Source organism: Tupaia chinensis, unplaced genomic scaffold (genome assembly GCF_000334495.1).
Source record: "Tupaia chinensis unplaced genomic scaffold, TupChi_1.0 Scaffold138568_1, whole genome shotgun sequence".
Lineage (NCBI taxonomy): Eukaryota > Metazoa > Chordata > Mammalia > Scandentia > Tupaiidae > Tupaia > Tupaia belangeri.
The window spans coordinates 721,766-747,082 of NW_006198462.1; the positions used below are offsets into that span (position 1 = coordinate 721,766).

At 36.3% G+C, this 25,317-nt stretch overlaps 1 protein-coding gene across 1 annotated transcript in view; it reads left to right on the top strand.

The window, feature by feature from the left end:
• Positions 1 to 25,317, top strand: part of NECAB1 (N-terminal EF-hand calcium binding protein 1) — a 183,548-nt gene that overhangs the window by 17,008 nt on the left and 141,223 nt on the right. The window contains exon 3 of the mRNA XM_006161410.2: positions 15,431 to 15,539. Within this exon, the coding sequence (XP_006161472.1) occupies positions 15,431 to 15,539 (109 nt within the window). The remainder of the gene's footprint in view (positions 1 to 15,430; positions 15,540 to 25,317) is intronic.

Sequence of the window (25,317 nt, forward strand, 5' to 3'; positions counted from 1 at the left end):
TTTCCCTACTCATCCCACTTTAATAAACCCTTCTATTCCATCTAGATCATAGAGGTCTATATTCAGTATTATGGTTAAGTTGATAACTTCGTGGTCAGATTACTTAGATTCAAATTTCTCTTCTACTTAAGGTATGATGGACAATTTGCTTAGCTTCCTCATCTGTAAAATGGAGTTAAAGACAGCCCTCTTCACAGGCTGGTTGAAAGATTAAATGAAATAATACTGATTTCTGGGAAACAGAAATCCTTAATAAGTGTTAACTGTATTCATTTTTTCTATCCTAACTCTTATTCTTATGGGATTCTCAATCACAATGTCCTGCCCCCTTCCACTAATGACAAATTTTTCAGAAGACAAAACCCAGAGATTCTATCCAGAATCTGTCCACCTTAGTAGGACCCTAGAGCTACACTGGATTTTGTCTTACCTTTGCCTGAGTTATTCAACTTCCCTAAGGTTTGCAAACAAATTATCTTAATTTAATTTCTGGTGTGTGCTTGGAGTTAAAGTTTATGCCTAAAACACATTTTAGGTTCTGTATGCCATACTGAAAACTCAAGAAACTGAGTTGATCTTTATTTCCATTTTTTCAATGAAAGGAATGGGAAAAATGAAGTTATGTGATACATCATATATCTAGGATTTTTCCTGACATAATGAAAAATTATTGTCAGGATGGATCGTTTTAACTATGGCTTGATGATGCTAAAATAACAGTGGATAGTGTATGCCTTTAACAATATTTTGAAATTTTTACCAAAAAAAAAAAGTATAAGATATGGAGTTAGAAGATGTTAAGTTCTATTGTCAACTCTAATTCTCCTCATCCATCTTTCTTCTTTTATTCATTCAATTGCTACTCTGCATTGCTCCTACTTTTCGGACCTTATGGTAGGCACTAAAGATACTAAAATAAGATTAAATTATAGTCATACACACACACACACACACACACACACACACACACACATGCACATACACAGACACACCAGGAAATGGGATGGAATTTAGCTAAACTAAAGTTTGCACTTTAGAAGAGAGATGTGTGTGAATTAGAAAAATAATAATACACTGCAATGAATACTGTGGCAGAAATCATTACTAAATATTGTGTTGGAGTAACCTTTCTGTCATGTAAAACTGATCCTCTCACTTCTGCATTCAAAAATCCTTTGTTTACTACATATTATCTACATGATAAATTACAGACCTTTTAGCTTGATATTGCCTGCCTAATCTCTCTTTTTTGTTTTGTTTTGTTTTTGCCATAGTATGCATGCGCTTGCTGGAGAGACAGAGAGACACAGTGAGAGAGAACATTAGAAATCACCTTCAGGGTGGATGGCCACATTGCAGTCCCTTTTCTTTCATTCTCTTTCTGGGATTTGGGGCATGCATACATATTCACCTGGCATGATTTTCAAGCTGCCAGGTTTAGGATTCAAACCTTGGTTAGTCATGTGGAGTCCAGTATCTTAACCACTATGCCATCTGTTGGCTCTTCTTCCTATTATTTTATTTATTTTATTTTTTTTTTTTTAAGAAGGACTTTTTATTTTTTGGTATAGAGTGTGTGTGCTCACTGGAGATACAGAGAGACAGAAAGTGAGAAATCATCCCCTATGGGGGATAGTCACACTGCCATCCCTTCTCCTCCATTCTCCTCTTGGGATTTTGGGCACTCAGGCACATGCACCTGGTATAAGTTTTAAGCCTCTGGGTCCAGTAAACTACAGCAGTAAACTACACGGGAGCCCAGAGATGTAGCCATTATGCCATCTGGTTCCCCCATTACTTCTTAAGCACACTGAACCTTACATCTCCCATTCTTCTCTGTCCATACATGCAGTTCCCTCTGCTGGGACTGTACTCCATCCCTCTTATGCCTTCTCTGAGGTCTGTTTGGCAAAGAATGCCTAGAAGTCAGAGCTCAATTTGTCAAATACTTTTGTCACATACAAGCTATATAAATTTGGGTAGGCACTTACATCCTTCACTTCACTCATAGAGCTGTTGTGATAGTTAGACGAAGTAACATAATTAAAGACCTTGCATGTGACAAATATATGTGCAGCAAATATTATTGTCTTTGCCTGATTACCTGCCATTTTCTAACCTATTACATCTTGCATGTCATATATTTATCACATTGTACTGAATAGTTTGTCGGTGTGCTTCCGCACCCCCCCATTAAGTCGTAAGCTCTTTCAGGTCAGGGAACTATACTTTTTTGTGTACCTAGAGTTTAGTATATAGTACCTGACTTACAGTTGTATTTCATAAACTTACTAAATGGCTGCAAGACCATGGAGGAAAGTCAGTCTGATTCTACCTGAGGTGTTGAAGAAAGCTGTTCTGGAGTTATAATTCCATTAAGTGTGGGTTGGATGGGGTAGCAGGTAATTCCAGGGAAAGGGAAGGGTGAGATCTAAGGTACAGAACTTGAAAGAAAAATCGTAGAAATTAGTTACTAAGCACAACCTCTCAATTATAAAAATATATATTGAACACTTACTATGCTTATGTCTGGAACTAAACTCGAATCCCAGCTGGCATGGTTCTCCAGCAGCATCTACCCTCTCAGGACAGAGCACCACTATTTAGCAGTTGTTCCAATCAAATTCTGAGGCTTCCACAAGTCTCCCCTTTCTCTAATATCTCCACATCCCTGTTGACTCTACTGTCAAAACATCTTTAAAATATCATTCCTTTTTGCTACTTCTAAATCTTCCACCCTAGTTAACGCCTTCATAATCTTACAGTTAGAACACAGCATACACCTCCAACCTCTCAAAGCCTTTGAGAATCATTGGCAAAGGTGATAGAGATAAAATGAATTTGATACTAAAACAATTCCATATATATTTGTCTTTTGTTTTTTAAATTACATCAAATCACTTAGTAGTATTCATGTGGAAATCATTATTTCTAGATTTCAACAGCGTAACTCTGCAACACCAATGATTTGTAGCAAATTAAAGATCCTCGTGAAGTGCTAGGACTTTTGGATTAGAAGAAAATCTGTATACAAATTGTTTTACTGTGATCCTGTTTGAAGGTTGCATGGTACAATGAAGATTTGGAACCAAAAAGAACAAACTATAATCTTGGCTCAACTGTTTATACATTTTTCGCCTCAGTCACTGTGCTGGATGGTGGGACTACAAGCGCGACAGAATTCATAAACTTCAGTATGTGATTTCTAGAGTGTGATCTTGGACACATTAGTTAACCACTCTGAACTTGTTCCTCACTTCTTAAAGTAAGAATAAGAGTTAATTTACAGGGTTACTTGGGAGAAATATGCAAGGGAAATAAAAGTAAAACCCTAAGGATTATGTTTAGCATATTGTAAATGATCAAAACATGTTAGTTTCCTTTGCTGTCACTAATTTAGTTTAGGTACTAAAGATAGGATTTTTTCTCTTTTGAGTAAACTATGTATGGCAGAGTGTAAAAATGCAAGCTCTTATAAAGCAGCATGCTACTGGACAAATTATATATTGGTGTTTTGGAGGGAAATCCACTTTGATTTTTGGACATAGATTTGATACAATTTCATCAACTATTAACTATAAGGAACTTGAGGTGGGGGAGAAGTATTGGATAACCTTGTCATCTGGGAGCTTAGCATCTTACTGATAAATGAGTCATAAGCACAGGAAAAAAATTGAATAATAATTTTCTCAACGTTGCAAAAGTTATCTCTAGGCCAAATGACTAGCAAATACACTACTGTTCAGAGGAGCAAGTGGTCTCTGGGCTTGGAGTGGTCCAGGAATGCTTATGGCATAACTGTCATACACTAAATTTCTGAAGATGAGTAAAAATTCAGATGGCTCGAAAAAAGTAAAGATGTTATCAATCAGAACGGATTCAGTATAAAAGGACAAAAAAATTTTTCAGATTAAAATAAAATTAGGAAATGGTTGAATCTATTTATTGAAATAGCCAGGAAATAATACAGCTTCTGGCTCAGCTGTTTAGGTGTTCGGAAATCACTCTGTTTTCCTGTGTCCCTCACTGTTTCTAGATCTCAATTTTTTTAAAGTTTGCTCATTTATTTAATTTTGAAAGTGAGCAAATCCTTGAAGGGTCTTGCCATAGTAGAACCTTTCCCTTAGTCTCTCTGCCAGCCAGGATAACAGGCATTCTTGGACACTCCTGGTGTGTTCAGGTCAACCCAAGATCCAAATCTGGGTCTTCCATATAATTCAACAGAACACTACCACCTGTACCAACTCAACTGGACCTAAATTGCAGAGTGGCCACTCCCCCTGGGGGATGAGTCCTCAGTTTCTGTCTCTCTGTCCCTCTAGCAAGCACATGTACCCTATAACAAAAATCTCTTAAAAAAAAAGAATTTAATTTGCTGGGATCAGCAGACAGTGTAATGGACACATTGCTGGACTCCCGTGTAGTCGACTACAGTTCAAGTCCCACACCCAGCAGCTTAGAACACACTGGGCATGTGTATGTGCATGCCTGAAATCCCAAAAGGAGAATGGAGGCATTGCGGTGTGGCAATCCTCCCTGGGGGGTGGTTTCTCACTTTCTGTCTCTGTTTCACCAGGAGCATATGTGCCCTATAGCAAAAATCTCTCTCTAAAAAAAAGAAAAATAATTTAATTTACATCACTGGTACAATGTGTTTACCTATTAAGTATTCCTGATATTGCTAATTTTGAACCTACATCCTCTACAAATAACTAAATCTTTCTCCAAGAAGTGTTTCATTTGTCATTCTACAAAACCCTGAGTAAATAAGAACATGTTTTTTGGTTGCATTTCTCCAAGTCTTCATAAAATGTTACTGTTAATTCTCCATGGGAGTGACATTTTTTTCAATAAATTTAAAAGCATATCCTGTCTAACCATGAAAAACTAATACAAAATCATTTCTTCAGGATGAAGACAATGTTTTTTATTTTTCATATTCCCAGCAGAATTCCAAATGACAAAAACATTTTGATTAACAAGCAAGCTTTCCAGAAAATATCAAAATATTTGGTTTCACATCAGTGCAAGAGCCAAGCATTTGATTATATTATTCAGTTTTCTACCTGATATCTAGGTACATGGTAGATTTTAAACTGAGGGCAGCTTTAATGGCCAATAGGAATGTGTTCCAGGAGACATTCAGAGATCTCACCTGAATCATTTTACATTGTCATACATCAGTTTTCTTGTCCTAAAAAGAAAAATAAGAAGGTATAACCAACTCATGGAATTACTGGGAGTACTACAGTCAATGAAATTTAGAATAAAAATGCATTGTAAGAAGGGGAGCTAGATCCCACAAGGCTGACCATAGTTCAAATCCTGGCTCTTAAAGCTTGAAAAACATGCCAGATACACATGCACATGTGTGTGTATGTATGTATGTATGTATGAGCATATGCACACACATGTGTCCCAAATACTGATAGGACAGAGAACTAGAGAAGGAATTGTGTTGTGACTACACCCCACTAGGGGGTTCTTTCTCTTTCCCCCCGTCTCTCTGTCTCTGTCTCTCTGATGAATGCAAGTGTCCTCTGGTGAAAAAAATGCTCTATAGATAACAGCTCAACTTATTTTTACTTGTGTGACCACCAATACACAAAACAAATTTCATTTCCCTAGATACTGTGTAAGATATGTGAAAATGAGGGAGATTGGGGTTAAAAAACTAATTCTATTGAGTTGATTAGTGGGCTGAACATGTTATAGTTCAAGTTCTAATATCAAACATAATTGCTTTCATCATGTTGATAGTATGGTGACTCAGTTTTAAATATATTAAAATATATTACCTAATACTATATGAGTCTTTTGCTTATTTTAATTTTTTAACTTTATGATTTCTTATTTATATTTAATCATTGCACATCTTTATGGTGTACAATATGGTTTTTCAAAGCATGTATGTAGTATATGATAATCAAATCAAGATATTACCATACATATAATTTTCAACAGAGAACTTTACATTCTGTGTATGTTAAATGTTTTTTCCTGAAACTTTCCCTCCTACCTTCTACTATCCACTCATTTTATACAGGCTCTGGTATCTGTACTTTTCTTCCCTACTATTATCTTTGAATCTTTTAATTTCTGCCATAGAGTGCAGACATTTGGTATATATTGAGTGGGGGATATGCAGTATTTGCCTTGCATAGTCTGGCTTGCTTTGCTTAGCATTAAATCTTCTATATTCATCTACTTCATATCAAATGACAAGATCTCATTGTTCTGTATTGCTGAGTAGTAGTCTATAGTGTATATGTGCCACAGTTTTTCAACCCAATCTTTAATTCTTAGACACTTATGTTGATTCTATGTTTTAGAGACTGTGAATAATGCTGCAATAAAAAATGGATGTGCAAGTGTTTTATTTTTCAACTGAGTGTTTTCCTATCCTTTGGGTAAATACCAAGGAGTAGGATTACTGAGTCATGTAGTGTTTCTATTTGTAGGTTTTTGAGGAGCCTCCATATTCTTTTCCACAGCAACTGTACTAATTTACATTTCTACTAGTGGTATAGGAGGGTTCTGTTTTTACCACAGCCTCACCAGCACTTGTGATTCTTTGCTTTTTTGATTATAGCCATTCTGACAGGGGTTAAGTGGTATCTCATTGTGATTTTAATTCCTTTTACAATAAGGTTGTTGAGCCTTTTTAAAATCTTTTTGGCCACTCAGATATCTTCCTTAGAGAGTTGTCTGTTAATCCCATTTGCCCATTTTGAAATTGGATTATCATATTTTTGCCAATGAGCTGCTTGAGTTCCCTGTATATTCTGGTTATGAGTCCCTTATTAGCTAGATTGCAAATATTTTCTCCAATTCTGAGTTTTTCTTTACTCTAATTATTTTTTCCTTTCGCTGCACAGTTTTTTTTAGCTTGATGTGATCACATTTGTCCAATTTTTGACTTATTGTTTTTGCTTTAAAAAAAAAAAAAAAGAAAGAAATATAGAGGCAGATATCTGCAACAGTCCTCACATCATGATCTAATCTCAACCTTAGCCAGCCAGGATGTCAGGAACACTTATGCCCAGCATACATAGGGAGACCTTTGGATATGAACCCATTATCTTCCCATGTAGCTTTAACATCGTGAAGCATTGTGTTACTATGGTTCCATACCATGGCCACTTCTGTGTTGACTGATTCTTAAATATTAATCCAGTCTTCCATATTTGAACTAAATTACTTTTGGGCTAGGTGCATATTTTTTAAAATACTGTTGGATTCAATTTAATATTTTGTTGAGGAATTTTACATTTAAATTAATGACCTCTATTGGGAGTTGGTCAGTATTTAATTTTTGTTCTAGCTGTAGGTACTATTGGCTTAAAATTCCTCTTACATATTTCTGTTTCCTGTGTTGACTTTTAGTTTCCCCAAGTACTTCTCAAAGGGAGTCTAAGTCTTGTGGCTCAGATTGGTATTATTCACTGCCATTATTTGAGATTTCTGTTGTTATTATGGAAGGAATGGGAGAGCAAATGTGTTTATAATCTTATAATTAAATTTCAGTCTTTCAGTAGGTCTGTGACCCTCCATAGTCAGCTTTGGAAGTATTTCTTAACGTTTCCCACCCTTAGTCTTGATAAGAAAGCTAGTGAGAACCTCAATAGAAGAAGTGCCCTTCCCGTAGGTGGATAGGATTCTGGTAGTCTTTGCCCCTGGAGGAGACCTATGTCATGGGGAATGTTCTGGGAATATTTAATGATTACTGTTTAACAGCTCATGCAAGAACCAAAATCTTTCTTGTCTCCTCACTGTGAAAGCCCAGGAGTGGGGGAGGTTCTAGAGATTAAACATAGCCAAGTATGGAGGCTCCCAAAGATTGTAGCCCATAGGAGTTAGTCCACACACAGCCCCTAGCAATTCATCAGACTTACCATTTAAATGTTATTAGTTTATGGCTCCAGCAGCATCTGCTACAGGTAAGCAGATCTTGGCTGTGATTCTATGGTCTTCCCAATTTAGGGTAGCAATTTGCCTTGGTGAGTTCAGGAAAACTCACTGAATTTCAGTTTATTTAGCTTTTTTTATACATTTAAAAATTATTTATTTTTATTTATTCATTCATTTATTTTAATTTGATCAGAGACAGACACAGACAGAGAGAGAAAGAGAGAAAGGGAAAGTGAGAAAGCAAGCCTCCAGGTCCAGGACTTGAACCACAGTCGGCCATGTTGGAGTGTCCAGTGCCTTGTCCTAAGGACAAGAATGATCATGTCAAAGGCCTTTACATGTTGCAGCTGAAGTTGAAAGAGTTTCTATTTTATTTTTGTTTGTGTATTGTTAGTAAGTTATTTTAAAACATAACATTAGAAGGTCAAAACAGGAAAGAGCTTTAATTTACAGATAAATTAATGTAAAGTGATAGTAAATGACTTGTAGAAGGTGATATGTATATTTGATAAAAAGTGTTTTATCTAAGCTTAACTAATTAAGAACATATTAAATTATAATTTTTCTAAAATTACAACTTGAGAAAATTTTAGAAACAAGGTTGTCATTTTTTAATTTCTGCTTCTAAAATTTACATACACATGTTCAATATATGATGCCCTTTGTTTATTAAATTCAGTAATGCTTTCCAGGTGTTCATGTTGTTCCAAGGAATCTGTTGTTGTTATCAAAGATGATCATATTTTGATGTTTTGATCTTGATGAACTACAACATTTAAGGTATCCAAAAATATTAAAGCAAAACATGAAAGAAAAGCCAGTGTTTTGAAAGCATAGTACTTTGTTCTTTAGATATTTTGCCATAGGACATGTACATTCTCCAGAGAGAGAGACAGAGAGGGGAAGTGAGAAATCACTCCCTGGGGATGATGGCTATATGGCAGTCCTTTCTCCTTCATTCTCCTCATTGGATTTTGGACAGGGACTCAGACATGCCTGGGGTGATTTTCAAGTCCCAGGTCTGGGATTTGAATTGTGGTTGGGCATGTGGGAGTCTAGCACCTTTACCACCACAGTACCTGCTGGTCCCCAAAGCATAATCATTTTGAATTATCTCAAAAACTGGATGAAAATTGCCATGGAAGAAGAGTGATACTGAGATCAGAGCTATAGTTGTTGGTGTATTTGTAAATTCAACTTAAGGGGACATTAAATAATATTTAAAGAGTCTTTTTTAAAAATAAAGCTCTAGTGTTAGTATATATGAGACCAGATTGTCTACGAAAATAAAATATCTATCATAAGTACCTGCTCTTTTACCCATCATGAAAAAACCACTTCTACATGTATTCAGTATATACTTTTCAAGGAAGAATAGAAAATGAAATTAAGGGGCCACAGGTGGCGTGGTAAAGAGGCTGGATTCCCACATGGCTGACTGTGGTTAGAGTTCCAAACTTAGTGGCTTGCTTTCTCACTTTCCTTCTCTCTGTCTCTCTCTGGTCAACTTAAAAAATAATAGTAATAATAATAAAATAAAAATGATAACAATGAATAAAATTAAATGCAATAAGTCTTTAAAAATGAAAATAAAATGCATAAATAATCTTCATAAAACAAGTCTCAATTAGTAAATCCATATCTACCTTTGTTGAACTCTATGTGCTAAGCCCTGCACAAAGTGTTTCCCATATAGCCTCTCACTTAACGCTTATAAGAGCATTTATAAAATCTGAAATTTAAAGAGTTTAGCTGGCATTTCCAATCTGTTGGAGGCTCCTTTCCTCTCAATATAGGCATTCTTCCTGGAAGAACTCACTCACTTCTAGGACCTTATTACTATGTGTTGATAACAACCAAGACTACATCTCAAGCCCCCACCAACCACTCACTTTTCTATACTTACATGATCTTACCACCTGCTAGATTCCTCTACTTAATCTATAGGCACCTCTAATTTTCAACATATCCAAAAGAGTATTTTTGCTTCACTTCAAGCTTTTTCTTTTTTCTTTTTTTTTTTTTTTAATAGGGTGTGTGTGTTCAGCAGAAACAGAGAGAAACCGAGAGAAAGTGAGAAATTACTTCGACCCCTACTTCCAGGGAGATGGCCACACCACAATCCATTCTCCTTTTGAGATTTGGGGCATGCTTGCACACGTGCCAAGTGTGAGTTTCAAGCTGCCAGTTCCAGAACTCAAACTGCCGTGTGGGAGTCCAGTGCCTTAACCACTATGCCACCTGCTGGCCCCACCTCAAGGGCTTGTTTGTTTGTTTTTACAATTTGTTTTACTTATTGAGTGAGAGAGGAAGGAAGCAAGGAACCCTCAACACTCTGGTTGTGCTACAATGCTTCTTTCCTCCTGTCTCCCAGACAGCCGTGATTAGGTGTCTTGTTTAGATCAACCCTCGATTTGAACCTGGGCCTCCACATGGCTCTAGTGTTTCACAGTGGAACCCTGCCACCTGCTCCACCACAAATGAGCTACTCCATGCTTTTTGCCCATTGTCATCTGCTAATATATACTTTTTTTGACTGAGTCTACTGATTTTCTTCTCAATTTCTAACTCGTATCATTTCTGACCTCCTAGCCTTGTCATTTGTACTCTCCCTGTATGGAACACTCTCTTCTCTTTAAAGATCTTATTTCACTAGTTTTTAATGGTATCTCACCAGAAATGGTACTTCTTCTGGGAAATCTTCCCTAGGGAAGGCTACTTCTGTGTTAATTTTCTTTCCTAATCACTCTCATAGCACCTTGTGTTTCCTGCAGTTGCCCTTACCATGTTGTACTTAGCTATTCAGTTGTTGTATTCTCCATCACAATTATAAGGTTCTTAAGGATTTTTTTTTACCTTTATTTTTAGCACACACACAAAAATGTGTTCTGCACATAGTAGGATCTTGATAAATATCTAATGAAACAATAGATTAAAGTACTATACTAGAAAATGACAAATCCATACTTGAAACTCAAGATTTTGGAGTCAGCTGCACAGTGTAGGGGCCATGCAGCTGGTCCCACAAGGCTGACTGTGGGGCTTGAGGCTCAAACTCAGCAGCCTGAGCAACATGTCTGACTCATATGCATCCAACCTCAAAATCCTGAAGGAAGAGAGAGAGATGGAGGAGAAGGGATTGTGGCATGACTATTCCTCACAGGGGGTCCTTTCCCCTCTCCTTTCTTCTCTGTCCCTTTGCCACTCTCTGGCAAGTACATGTACCCTCTAACATCTAGCAAAAAAACAAGAACCAGGGTTTGGGGGCAGGCCCCATAGAGCAGTGATTAAGCACCATGCATTGGGAACTGGATTTCACATGACTGACAGTGGTTGGAATCCTAGCCCAGGTAGGCAGCTTGGAAAACATGTCAGGTGCTTGTGAGTGGGTGCCTGAGAGGATGGAGAAATGGAGGAAAAAGACTGCTGCATGCCACATTCCATGGGGGCGGGGGCTTGCTGTACCACACTCTGGCAGATGCACATGCCCTCTAAGAATTAAAAACACTAAAATTCAAGAATCTCTTTTTTTCTAAGACTACTCTAAGCAACTACACTCTGATGCCTCTATGTCAGAAAACTAATCAAATTTGGATTATAAGGGCAGAATACTTTAAAAAAATAAAGTAGAGGTCAATATGCTCAGGGCAAACTCAGACAAAGCATGTACTTCTTTTTTTTTCTTTTTTTCTTTATTTTATTTTATTTTATTTTATTTTATTTTATTTTATACATTCAAACACATTATTTAGCTTACAAAGGGAATAGTTCAGTATGCGAACATTTCTCCCTAGTCCAGTTGATAAAACTATAAAATATCTTGAACAGATAATACTACATTTCTTTGTCCCATTAATGCTTTGCCTTTGTGTTTTTCTTCTAAATGTCCTTCCTCAGGCCCTACTCTTCCACACACACTATATCTGGTATTTACACCCATTTACTTGTTTGTGTATTCCTCAGTAAATCAGTTTCAGCCATAGAGTGCAGACACTCGGTATATATTAAGTGGGTATATACAGTGTCTCTCCTTCATAGCCTGGCTTGCTTCACTCAGGAGTAAATCTTCCATATTATCCCACTTTCTGTCAAAAGCCAGGTGTTTGTTGTTTTTTTTATGGCTGAATAGTATTCCATAGAGTATTGCCACAGTTTTTCAAAGCATGTACTTCTAATAGAAAAATCTGAAAGACCTGTGCCCTTTGGTGGTAAGACTTATTACCACAGGAAATCAGAGATCTCATATGATTTAGCTATTCTGTGGGCCAAGTCAGTACAAATCAAAGAAATGTATTGTTCCATTTTAAAAGAAAGCATTGACAGGGAAATTGAAGTTTAAATAAAATATTTTTAATAAAAATTTATAATTGATTTATTAATAAAGAATCACACACACAGGAGATTTTTTTTCTCCCTCTCTTTAAAAAAAAATGCAATGCTTTTGCTTAACGCTAAATCTGGAACCATTCAAAAGTAACTCTGCAGTTGTTTGTTTAAAAGTGGGACAGCCTGAGGTAAAAACATTGAGGAGTCCCACGTGCCATTAAAAACAGGCTTTCAAAACACACTTTCCACTCTTCAAACTAGAACTGTCATTCAATGCCTTGTTTTTCATTTTATGTATTTTTTTCAAGTCCAGTTTAAAGAAAATAAAAGATTTTTAGCCCTGGAGAATTATCAGAACAGTTGTTAGTCAATGCTTTGATTTGGCAGTATGCGCATTGTTATTTGAAATCACTTATCATACTTATAAAGAAGTATTAGAGAGGCCCACCTTATCCACAGGTGCACAGGCAACCAGAGCTCTGAAAGAGCCTGGCTCAGCTCACTGAGAACTGTTCAGTGTTCACCAAGGAAAATATACCCCATCGTCAATATGTAGGTAGTTCATTTGTTACCCATCGCAACAGTGAAGTTGGATAGTAGGGAGATTTCTGTTTTTCTTTCTTTCATTATTTAAAAAAAATAGATGAAAAAGTCTTTTTATTTTCTCTTTGACCTAAATCTAGACGTGGTTTGTGTTCAATCTCAAATTGTTCATATATTTTTCCTCAAAGTAAACAGATGAATGCACAATAGTAATCCAATGCCAAGTCTAGCCTAAAAGATAGAACAGGTAACATGGGGCTAAAGTTCAAAATAGCCATACAAGACATGAAGCAAAAATAACTCACCTACAAACAGAAACACACAAGTAGATGAATAGATGAGATAGGCTGGTTCAGGTTGTCCCTGGAGGGGTCAGAGAGTCATTCTATGCTTGATCCATATCTAGATTTTTATCAACTCTATGTCCAGGTAACTGCTAGCAAAATTTAAGTGGTAGGCTGGTGTATTATGCCCATTAAGTTAAAAAGCAAAATAAGTACAATATTAAAATTCTCTAGGGGTTTTATATTCATATTTTATAAGTAAAAAATAAATTGTAAATGTTATAACTGTTAAATTCTTACCTGAAAAATTAAGTAACTCAATAATTGGTCCTTTTTGGTTTTTATGAGTATACAGAGAAACCAGACATACTGTTTAAAATCTAGATTTCTTGTCTGCTACTTCTCTGTGCCTTGTGAAATTCTGACTTTCTGATAGGGCCCAGGAATCTGCATTTCAATAGTATTTCCATCTGTGGCCCTTTTTTTTTGAGAAATAAATATGCTCTAAGTGCATCTTAAAGATTCAGTACTTCTAAATTAGATTTACTTCTACTCAACGACAAATTCTGCTTTGCTCAGTACAGTGTTGTTGGTAGATTCACATTATAGGAGCTCTTTTTACTCTGGGCCAACTTCTTCCTCCTTAGACCTAGCTTCCTCATTTTAAATGGCAGCTTTTATCACTTTCATCATCCGGCAGTTTTTCTTTTTCTTTTTTTTTTCTTTTTTGAGAATTTTTTGCTAGAGGGCACATGCACTCCCCAGAAAGACAGAGAGAGACAGAGAGATAGAAAGTGAGAAATCACCCTCCCAGAGGGGATGGCCACGCCGCAATCCCTTGTCATCCATTCTCCTCTCAGGATCTTGGGTATGCACGCACATGCGCCTGGCATGAATTTAAGCCACCGGGTCTGAGACTCGAACTGCAGTCAGCTACATGGGAGTTCAGCGACATAGCCATTACACTAACTGCTGGTCCTTGGCAGCTTTTCTGAGTAACTGACAAACAAGGTCCTTCACAGACACAACATTCCTCTAGAATTGCTGCATCTGTGTCTTGTACACATCTTTCCCCTGTTATTAATGTGTTTCTTTTATTTATGCTTATCCAGGTTTTACTTGTCCAAAGTCAGACATAAGGACTACTAAAACCCCTCCTGTCCCCGAGTGAAAAGAATCTTCAATCATCCAAACTCCCATGTGTGTGTTTCTTATTACATTTACTGTGTAAACTACTTGTCTGTATATCTTAGCTTCTTTTGTAGATTCTCTGTGCTTTACATTTCTATCCCACAATAATCAAAATGCTTTAAGAATACTCATTGGTTAAAGGGCCTAGGAATGTACACAGTTTGTTGAACTATAACAACTCTGATATCCATGTGCTATTAGCTATTCACCCAATATATACCTATTAAACATCTAACATGTACCCCGCAATCTACTAGGTCTTTTCTCTGGTGGGTACCAGAAAGACAAAATATCTGGATAACAGACTCTGTGTTGGGCTCTTCATTTGGTTTTGTGGGTACCCTTTGTGTGTGGCAGTTAAATGTTTTATTAAATGTTAAATGTTTGTCATGTGAGTAAATAAACCAGAAAATACCCACATCATATAGATTTGTATTTTATCAGTGTTCACATCTGCATTCTGTGTACTATAATATATTAAATTATTTCTTTATTTTAATTTTATTATTATCATAATCTCATTTATATTACATTGAATCACATATAACTTTAAAGCGTATTACATTTCTTTTTCCAGAAGGAATACCATGCATATCAGTCAATACAAAGACATTAAAATCCCCATCATCATCAAATAGCTTTTCATTATTTTTTTCCAGATTATTATTATTATTCCAATTATTTTTATAAACATTCAATTACTGTTTATCATTTTCCTTGTTAAAAGATTTTATCCAACATAATTAAATTATTTATTAAAGTTTATTTTTATTCAAGATAGAGAACACATGTACACACACTAGACTAAGCAGGGGGAGAGAAAGAGAGAAAGAAGCATATTGACAGGCTTTCACACACTGCGATCCTTTTCTCCAGCCCTCTAGCTTGTCAGGATCTTGGGCAGCAAGGCTTGTACCTGACATGTTTTCAGGTCAACCTCGGAATTCAAACCTGCAATCAGCCATGTGTCATCTGGAACTGCAGTTCACTATCAACTGTGCCTCCAGGCTGGGCCAAGATAAATTATGTTTTAGCATCTTGAACTTGCTTTTGGAATATACATGTACATGTACAAATAAACATATACAAGCATTTGGGCAAAGTTTTAAAAATCAAATATAGAAGAGTGTACAAAGTTGAAATAATTTTCTTCTCTTTTGTTCTTGCCATTTCAGATGATGGAAAATTATCCTTTGAAGAATTCAAAGCATATTTTGCAGATGGTGTTCTCAGTGGAGAAGAATTACATGAGCTGTTCCATACCATTGATACACATAATACTAAGTAAGGAACTTTTTCTCAATCACTGGATTCTGTAAATGAGGTAGAGAGAGGGAGCGTACATATCCATGAAATAGAGAGGAAGGAAAGATGTGGAGGGTGCCTTTGTAATACTCACTGATGGTTTAATTCTGACATATACCTTCTTTGTCATTGAAATGCTCTAAAAATTGAATTTGAGTTAGAAAATAATAAGTTTTATAGGGAAATCTCCTAAAGTGGTTTTAGACTATGTCCTTTTGTAAAATATAGAAGTATAGATACTAAAAAATTCTATCATTAATACAAAAGTAGGATTTTTCTTTGTTAACCATCATCTTATTTGTTTTGTTTAAAAATTATCCTTGAGACATTCATGTATTAATGCAGTGAAATGAGGAAATTGGAGCAGTTATGTGGATGTTTCACGTGGGCTGAATTCCAAATCACTGTTACCTGAAAATTGCAGGTACTGCAAGACACAGAAGGATTTCTGAGTAGTCGATGTGTATATTGACTTATCTATTTTATTCATTTTTACCTATATATAAATTTGTTATTTGCATTTGTGTAACATCTATAAAGAGTCTACATATATTCTCACTATGCCTAAATACATAGAATAATTAAGATATTAGAAATTAGAAAAACAGGTGCTGGCAAATGGTGTGGTAGTTAAGGGCACGTGACTCCCACATGGCTGACCATGGTTGGAGTCCCAGACCTGGCGACTTGCTTTCTCCTTTCTTTCTCTCTCTCTCTCTCTTTCTCTCTCTCTCTCTCTCATTCTGTCCCTCTCTAGTCAAATGAAAATAAGTAAATAAAATAAATAAATAAATAAATTTAAATAATAATCATTCTTAAAGAAAAAGAATTATAAAAAAATAGAAAAACAGAAATGTGCTGCTTTGGGTAACTGAACTAGATCACATTATTTGTGGCCATCAAAATCATAAAATTCTAATGTGAAAAGGCACCATTTCAGCAATGCCTTGAGAGCCATCAGCGTGCCTACTGCTTGAGCAATCACTGTCTTGCTTAGACAATGCTGGGATGCTTCCAGGCGGTAAGCCAGCTTGCCAAGTAAATGCTCTTGGGCTACATCTATGAACAGGCATTTTCTTCAGGCAAACTATTAAGAAAAATTAAAAGATTAAATTCACTTTACTCAAGCAGCAGAATATTTTTAAAACAACCAGTTTGTAAGTTTCTTGATTTCAGTGGGGTTTCATATTCTCTATGAAATAGCTTAAGTATTTTATTGCCAGAAATAGTATTTATGTAACTATTGGGGGTGACATCCGGTTCAACAAATCTATCCCATCGAGTCCCTATTAGGTGTAAGAGTGGTACAGCATGGAACCAGCTTATAGTTGAGTGGAGAAATAAACCCACTAAGTGATCATTTCAATATAATACAACTGCTGGGGTTGAGATATGCACAGGAAACTTCAGGATCATAAGGGAGAGAGTTTTAGAACAGTTCATTGGTCTCTGGGAATGTTCATAGGAGCTGAGACATACTGGAAGAATAAAATTTCCTTAGGTAAAGGAGAAGGTGGATCTTCTAATTACCCTAAATTTAATACTATGCATTGTATATTTATATTGAAAAATCACACTGTTCCTCATAATTATGTACAATATCATGTGTTTAAAAAAAAGGAAGGAAGGAAAGGATGGGGAGGAATCAGAAGGAAAATACTGGAAGCTTAAGATGAATAGGAGTAATAAGTATTACTAGAATACCAACTGGAAGATGAATCTGAAGAGGAAAAAATAAGTGAGACAAGATATTTGCCTTCTGTAAAAATGCTTCAACTTTATCCTGTATTCCAATGAAAGTAATTAAGGGGCATGGTGGCGCCCGCCCTATGGCAATGAAAGTAATTAAAGAACTTAATCCAGGGGGCAACCTCTTCATAGGACATTGTGACTCTATTGAAGGATGGACTTAGAGGGGTAAAGATGGAGGGAGACTACAGAGGATAATAGGTGAATCCTTTAAAAACTACATGGAAAGAATGTTTATGCATGGAAGAAAAACTATATTGTACTATTTTGAGCTTCCTCTGTGGCTCAGCTGTTGGAAGTTGAGATGCTAATGTTTCAAATGTATACTAATTATTTCTTTCTCATTATATTATTATTAAAGTTTAACAATATCTGTGTTTGGAATATTTTTAGAGAGTCATAGTTCTAGAATTGACTGTCATGAATATTTTTTCAGTATGTACTTACTAATGTTAATGAAAAACAAATTTTCAGTGGACCTTGTTGCTTGGCTTTGTTCTTTTATTTATATTTTTATTGCTTTGGATTACTTGACACAGTTTTAAGATAACTAAGTGCTAGAGAAGTATATGTAGTGATTTATATAGTAAGTCTAAAGGAATAATTAGTACTACCAGTTGCTCTCATATCTCACAAGTGTTTTCCAATCATAATGATGTTCAACTTAAATTGGAACTAAAGTATATTGGGTAGAGACTTCAGAATTATGTTCATGAAATTCTTTATTTTTTAAGGATGTCAGTGTCAGGCTTTGATCTTTTACAGAGATTAATTCAAACACTGACACTGAAATTTCAGAGCAATATTTTAAGCAAGTAGCAACTTTTATCTTTGCATGATTCAAGTTTTAATTATTTAATGATTGTACTATATAAGCCAGTTTTTTTTTTCCCCCTTCCATATACCTCCTAAGAAAATATGTTCTCCTCTCAAATCCTGCCACTGCTTAACAACCCCAACACACTAAAATTTGATCAGGAGTATAGTCTAGACTGCAAGTGCCAAATCATACTTAGGCTGGACCGAATCCATCAGATTCACTGTCTATCATAACTGATGGTGGGATGTGAGAATCTAAGTCCATGAATATCTGCTATTGGTTCCTTTACAGCTGCCTGGCTCCTTCCCCTTCTCAGGTCAGGTGGTATAATTTCACTTTAGAATCTATTAAATCAGTTTCTTCTTAATAGACTGCATTTTCCTGAGATTACTCAGGTATGATCCTGTCCCTTATGAAAGCATTTTCTAAGCCTGTATTACCCCAGTTAATCGTTGCCATCTATGGTAACCCAAGTCTGTTCATTACAAACATTACCTTTGTCATGTTTGAAAAATATCATATTCATTTTGAAAATATTTGGAAAGAAACTCCTAAGAACATATCCTACTAGTTAAATTTTATTTTTCTGTCTTATGAAAAATATTCTTAAAATACATTTGACCCATGAGAAGCAAATATCGTTCAGAAGCATAATTATAGCCTGTGTGTGTCGATAGTACAATGTGATTATAGTTTGTTTTTTTTTTGTAATGTAGGTATTTTAAATGTCAAAGCTAGTAAATGATTTCTTGGAAAATGGATTTTAAAACCATAATATAAGCCTACAGACTTTCAGAGGTCATGTTTTATAGATAGCTTTTGAATGAACAAACTGTAAGAGTAGTTTAGCAATTTAAAAAGTTTGAAAATTAAAACTATACATATAGTACCATCTTTTTCTTTTCTTTTTTTTTTTTTTGGAGAGGTTTTTGCTATAGGGCGCGTGCGCTCGCCAGACAGACAGAGAGAGACATAGAGACAGAAAGCGAGAAATCAACCCCTAGAGGGGATGGTCACGCCGCAATCCCTTTTCCTCCATTCTCTTCTCGGGATCTTGGGCACACACGCACATGCACCCGGCGTGAGTTTTAAGCCACCAGGTCCAGGACGCGAACCACGGTCGACTACGGGGAGTCCAGCGACATAGCCATTACACTAACTGCTGGTTCCCTATAGTACCATCTTCACACTCATTTAGATTTAGTTTCCAAATCTAACTCTACTGGTTCTCTTTAACTTTATTTATTCATTTCATGCTCTTCATTAAAACAAATTTCACAGTGTTCACCTGATATTATCTTAAGAGGACTTTGCTTCATTTTTTTCCCTGTTTCCTAGAGATGTCTGCATCTGTTCAGTCCAATTTTGTTTCATAGATGCTAAACAAACAAGCTCCAAATATATCCAATCTCATAAGAATTTATAAAAGAGACTATGTGGGAACCAGCAGGTAGCATAATGGCTATGTTGCTGGACTCCCACGTAGTTGACCGCGGTTCGCGTCCCAGACCCGGTGGCTTAAAACTCATGCTGGGCGCATGTGCGTACATGCCCAAGATCCCGAGAGGAGAGTGGAGGAGAAGGGATTGCGGTGTGGCCATCCCTCCTGGGGGGTGATTTCTTGCTTTCTGTCTCTATGTCTCTCTCTGTCTGTCTGGCGAGCGCACGCACCCTATAGCGAAAAAAACCTCTCCAAAAAAAAAAAAAGAAGAGACTATGCAAAATTTTCTGTACGAGTATTACCAATTTGGAAGTATTTGAGGTCTGAATTATACAAAATGTTTTTATGGTACTTCAAATCTAAACTACCAACCACATTTTTCTTCATGTTAAAGAATGTGCCTAAGGTGTTGTAACCACCCTTCCTCAATAGTTGATATCATCTCATGCTAATGAGAACTCTGTCATTCATCCTACTTGTTTGATACTATATTAGAAAGTACATATTTTAGAAATTACATTCCTAATCTACACAACCTGAATATTTAATGCAGAACAGAGACTCTAGAACTAAAAAGGATCTTGAGTCAAGTAGGAAAAAGCTGAAAACATCAGAAGTCCAACTTCCATTACCTTTTTAAAGTTATTCTTTTAAAGTAATCTTCATATTTGGATGTCTGAACATTTTTGTGAGAGGATTTTTTTGTTTTGTTTTGTTTTGTTTTGTTTTTTGTTTTGTTTTTACAAAAGGTAATTGGTGAGAGTAGAACAAAATACTGTCATCTTTCTGTGGAGGGTACTTAAGATATATGGTATGGCAAAGGAGAAAAAGTAAAACTATGTTTTTGTAAAGAGAACAAAATACTATGATTTTGGATTTTTTGGAGAGTTTTTGTTTGTTTGTTTGTTTATTTGTTTTTTGCTATAGAGAGCATGCACTCGCCAGAAAGGGAGAGGCAGAGAGGGAACCAGCAGTTAGTGTAATAGCTATGTCGCTGGACTCCCACGTAGTCGACCGCAGTTCGCATCCCGGACCCGGTGACTTAAAACTTACGCCAGGCGCGTGTGTGTGCATGCCTAAGATCCCAAGAGGAGAATGGAGGAGAAGGGATTGCGGCGTGACCATCCCCCCTGGGGGGTGATTTCTCGCTTTCTGTCTCTATGTCTCTCTCTTTCTGTCTGGCAGACGCACGTGCCCTATAGCGAAAATCTCTCCAAAAAAAAAAAAAGAGACAGAGAGACAAAAAGAAAAATCAGATAAATCACTCCCCATGGGGGATGGCCATGCCACAATCCCTTCTCCTCCATTCTTCTCTCAGGATCTTGGGCATGCACACACACGTGCTCATCATGAATTTAAGCCGCCGGGTCCGGGACTCAAACTGCAGTCGACTACGTGGGAGTCCAGTGACATAGCCATTACTCTAACTTCAGGTCCCAGTACAAAATATTATTGAAAACCTTAACTTTGTCAAGCTTTAAAGGAAGTCAATACAATCTAACATTCCAGAATATTCTGAAGAATACCATGTTTATCTACTAAAAATTTTATGATTTTACAGTTTTGTCAAATATACCTACCCTTTTTCTTTCTTTAGAAAAATAATAATAATAATTAATTTCTCAGTCATTTAATTAGTCTAGTTCATCTCTTCCAGCTGCATTAAAAGTTTTTATACACAACTTTCTCAACATTTATTAAAGTTGCTATTCAAGGATAGTAAATAATATGTACAGCCCTTAAAATTATATGTACAGTGCATATTAGTCAAGACAAAGACATTACCATATACATTATCATCAGGAAATAACTTTTCATTTTTGTGTCAGAAAAACACTTGAACATCTATGTTTATTGCAGCATTATTTGCAATTGCTAGGAAATGGAATCAGTTCTTAAAATTTAAGTTTGGAAAAAATATTCCAAGGAAAAAAAATATACAGTTTGGTAGCTTTCAAGTTTGTACCACCATACTAGTTACAGAGCAAGAATAAATAGGATAATTATTAGGTCAAGAGGAAACTTCTATTGTTCAAGGAAAGTATTCTCACTCATCAAAAAGCCAGCTTGTCTACATTTTTTCAGTCAGAGGAAAACATGGAGAATTTAGCATAAATCTGTATAGTGATAATCATAGTGGAGGCAAGGGGAAAGAGCCCCAGAAGACTAGAAATAATTCTCATAGCCTACTGCACTGTGGAGTTCCAGATTGTCAGGGCAGACCAAATGGTAGGCCAGATGGAGATTTTGCTCCTAGGTCAGAGAGTGAATGTACAGAAAAGTGTTCCAAAAAAGGACCTCAGAAGAGATACTGTGTCTAAAGATAGATGACTCATATCTTCAGATCAGGTGTTCTTTATTCCAAAATAAAATAATTTTGGGGGTGTTGAACACTGGGATTTGAATATCCTACTAGTTAAAGCACTGAAGCACAACAAAGCAATGGAAGTATTACCACCTACTGAAAGAGCATAGTCCTTCTTAAGCTAACTCTAAAAGTTTAAAACGCTCTTCTAAACTGAAATTTGCTTCTCTATACTTCCACTTAGTTCTGTTCCTTAGGAACATCCATAACATGAATGTTTTTTTTTAATATTTGAAGGCCATTTTATGCACCAATGATGGAATAAAGTCTCATAATAATTGGAGAATAATGATATTAAAGGATTTGTTTCAGATGATGGAATTTTGTCCCTACTGAACACAAGATGTTGTTCATCCTATATTTGTGTATGACAGTTAAATTCTGAAGCTTGATGAATTGGTTGATGAAGTCACTTTCTCCTAAGTTATCCATCACTATGCTTAAGTAGAATATTTTATTGGTAGTGGGGGAAAAAAAGACAGAATCAATACTCATGAAATAAGTAGTAGGTTAGTCTGAAGAATGTGCAGCAGTCTCCTGGCATTATGACTAAAAAGTTCCTCTCAATTCTAATAGCGCACAAGAGAGATTTCCCTATTGACATAGACTACACCATCTTCAGCTAGAACCAAAGACCTAGAAAACAGCACCAAGATTTAAGTGCCTGGAAAATGGAGCAGGACACAAATCCAGGTACTGGGCTAAGTAAGTATGGCAAGACTGAGAGGTTCAGAAGCCCGAAATCAAAACAGAATGAGACGTGTAGGTATATGTGAAGAGAGCAGAGTGAAAAAGTCCAGAGTACGTCAGGTAAAAAAGTGTAGACAGACTGCATGGGCCAGGATTGAGCTTCAGCAATACAAATTCGGCACAGGAGTCCTGAACAAAGGGTGCAGGTCTAGGCAAGGATAGAACTGGTCGTGATAAAACTAGAAGAGAACACAGAAACATAGAGAATTTCTTTTTATCCATGATCAAGGCTTAGCTGTAGGAACGAAGCAGTGGCCTGATCTCTGTCCCGGTTTTAAGTAGCGTTCTTGACATAAGCAGATAAAGGCCAGCTAGTGCATGCTGGTTTTGAAGCGGCATGATTTTTAGAATACTTTGTATGCCAAATAAGGGACAGAGTCAGAGAGGCCACAGACCTGTGTAGGATTCTTTTGGTAGATTTTCCTCATCTTCTTTTAGGTCCTACTTGACAGAAGTCACAGCAGGACAAATAATGCTGTTGGAGGTGGAACTTTATTGGCTGTGAGTGACAGAAACATAAGTTAAGGTGACTTAAGTAACAAATTATCTGCTCATGTGTCCCATAAGTCCAGAGATAGGTTTCACGTGTGCTGGAACTAGGTACGCAAACAGTGGTACTAAGAATCTGTCTTCCGTCATCTCTCATCTTTTCTCTGGGTTGACTCCTTATTTAGGAAGACTCTCATCGAGAGGTCACAATAGTACCTAGAAGTTCAAGGTTCACATTGCCCCCAGCTTGGTAACTTGGAGAGAGACTGCTTTTCTTTCCCAGTAGTTTCAGCAAAATCCTGGTCTCGAGTCATGTTAGCCTGGCTTGACTCTCATACACATCCCCAAACAAATCACTGTCATTAAGAAAATGTGAAATATAATCAGAATGCTGTTTTAGAATAAGTGGAAATATAATAATGTCCTTTTTCCCCAAGAGGGCAAAGGGCTTGATGGAGTTTGAACTATACAGAGATTCAGCTAAATGTAGGGTCAATCAGGAAAATCCAAAGCTATCTATAAAGAATGGAGTGAAGTTAGAGAAAACTTTTTGGGGAGAGTACATTTGTTTCAAAGAATAAATACAAAATTAAGAAAGCAAATTTGAAGCAAATATGCTTGATATTTCAAACAATTCTACCTACAAAGTCTCATAAGAGGTATCCTTGTTCCACAGAGCTGTCAAGGGTTCTTGCCCCTTAAGTATCCACCTTTTCTGACCTCCTGATTACATCTGTTCTCAGCGGGCCTGCTTTATCATAGTTCTGTGCTTAGAATACTTCTTAGCTCCTTGTAGTCCAACTCTTTCTATGTTCAGGAACTGTCAAACCTTAGTAATGCCTGGTCTTTATTCCCTTAGTCTTTCTCTGTACTTACCCACTTAGTTTAGCTATTTGGGGCAGTTTGCACATATTTCTTTATCCCTATTTCTTGATAACTTAAAAATTAGAAAGAACTATCTGCAGAACTAAAAGAAATACAATTTGATTATATCCAATGCAAATACACTTTAAACCACATTTGTAGAGATTAAAAATTGGAGTACTGAAGTCTCACCAGTAAGAATTTACTGTAATTTATTACCAGGTCTCCAGTTATTGCTTCCATTTGTTCATTAGAACTAACCCGGATGTTGGGAAACTGGCATGACAGGACCCTGTTGAGGGCCCTTCTCTCTTGTTTCTCTCATGAAATAAATACATTTAAATAAGTTTACTCTCAGGATTTTGTGCACGCATGCAACCAGCGTGAGTTTTAAGCTGCCTAGTACAGACTTGAACCACGGTCAGCTACATGGGAATCCAGTGACGTAACCATTATGCCATCTGCTGGTCTCAGTTGAGCGTTCCTTTTGAAAGTCTTTTCTTTCCGGTCGAAGTGTTTCATTGGCACCATCAGCATTTCCTCCTAAACCAGACCACTCACAGCAGTGTGGATCAGAGCAGATGATTCTCCCCTGGAGGAAGAGTATAGAATCAACAAACAAAATTCTACCTTATAACGAAGAATATTAGCATAGTTTGGGGATTTATAAACATGAAAACTTTTAGGGGATCTTTTCTCAAGTGACAGAAATGGTTTACCTTTAGTTACAACTTTGGGGAAAAAATTTGACTCGTTTTTCTCTGACAAAAATGATGGTCAAAACAAATTTTGTCATGGTCATTCATTTATAATTTCTAAAAAATGTTAGTTTTTAAAGGAAATGTTTAATTTCTAATTAAATAAGGAGATACATTAATAGAATGCAAGACACCTATTGATACTTGCATTATTGTATTCGGTCTTCACAAAAATAAATAAATAAATAAAGGATTATTATCCACAGCCTACAGTTATGCAATCTGATATAGAAGTTTAACAGCTTGCCTGATGTTACACGGGTAGTACGTGTAAAGGCCAGGAATTTTCTCAGGTCTGTCTGACAACAAAACTCAAATTCTTTCCATTATCATGACACCTCAATAAAGTTTCATATTTTTAGTAAGTTCTTTTGTATATCGGAAATCAAAATATCCAAGGCCAGTCTAAAAAATCACTTTCAGGTATTTTATTCTCCATGAAAAGATGGTTAATTCTCTCTGGCAGTAGAATATATTTGGATGTACAGTATAGAGGTAATTGCTTTAATTGCCGCCTTTAT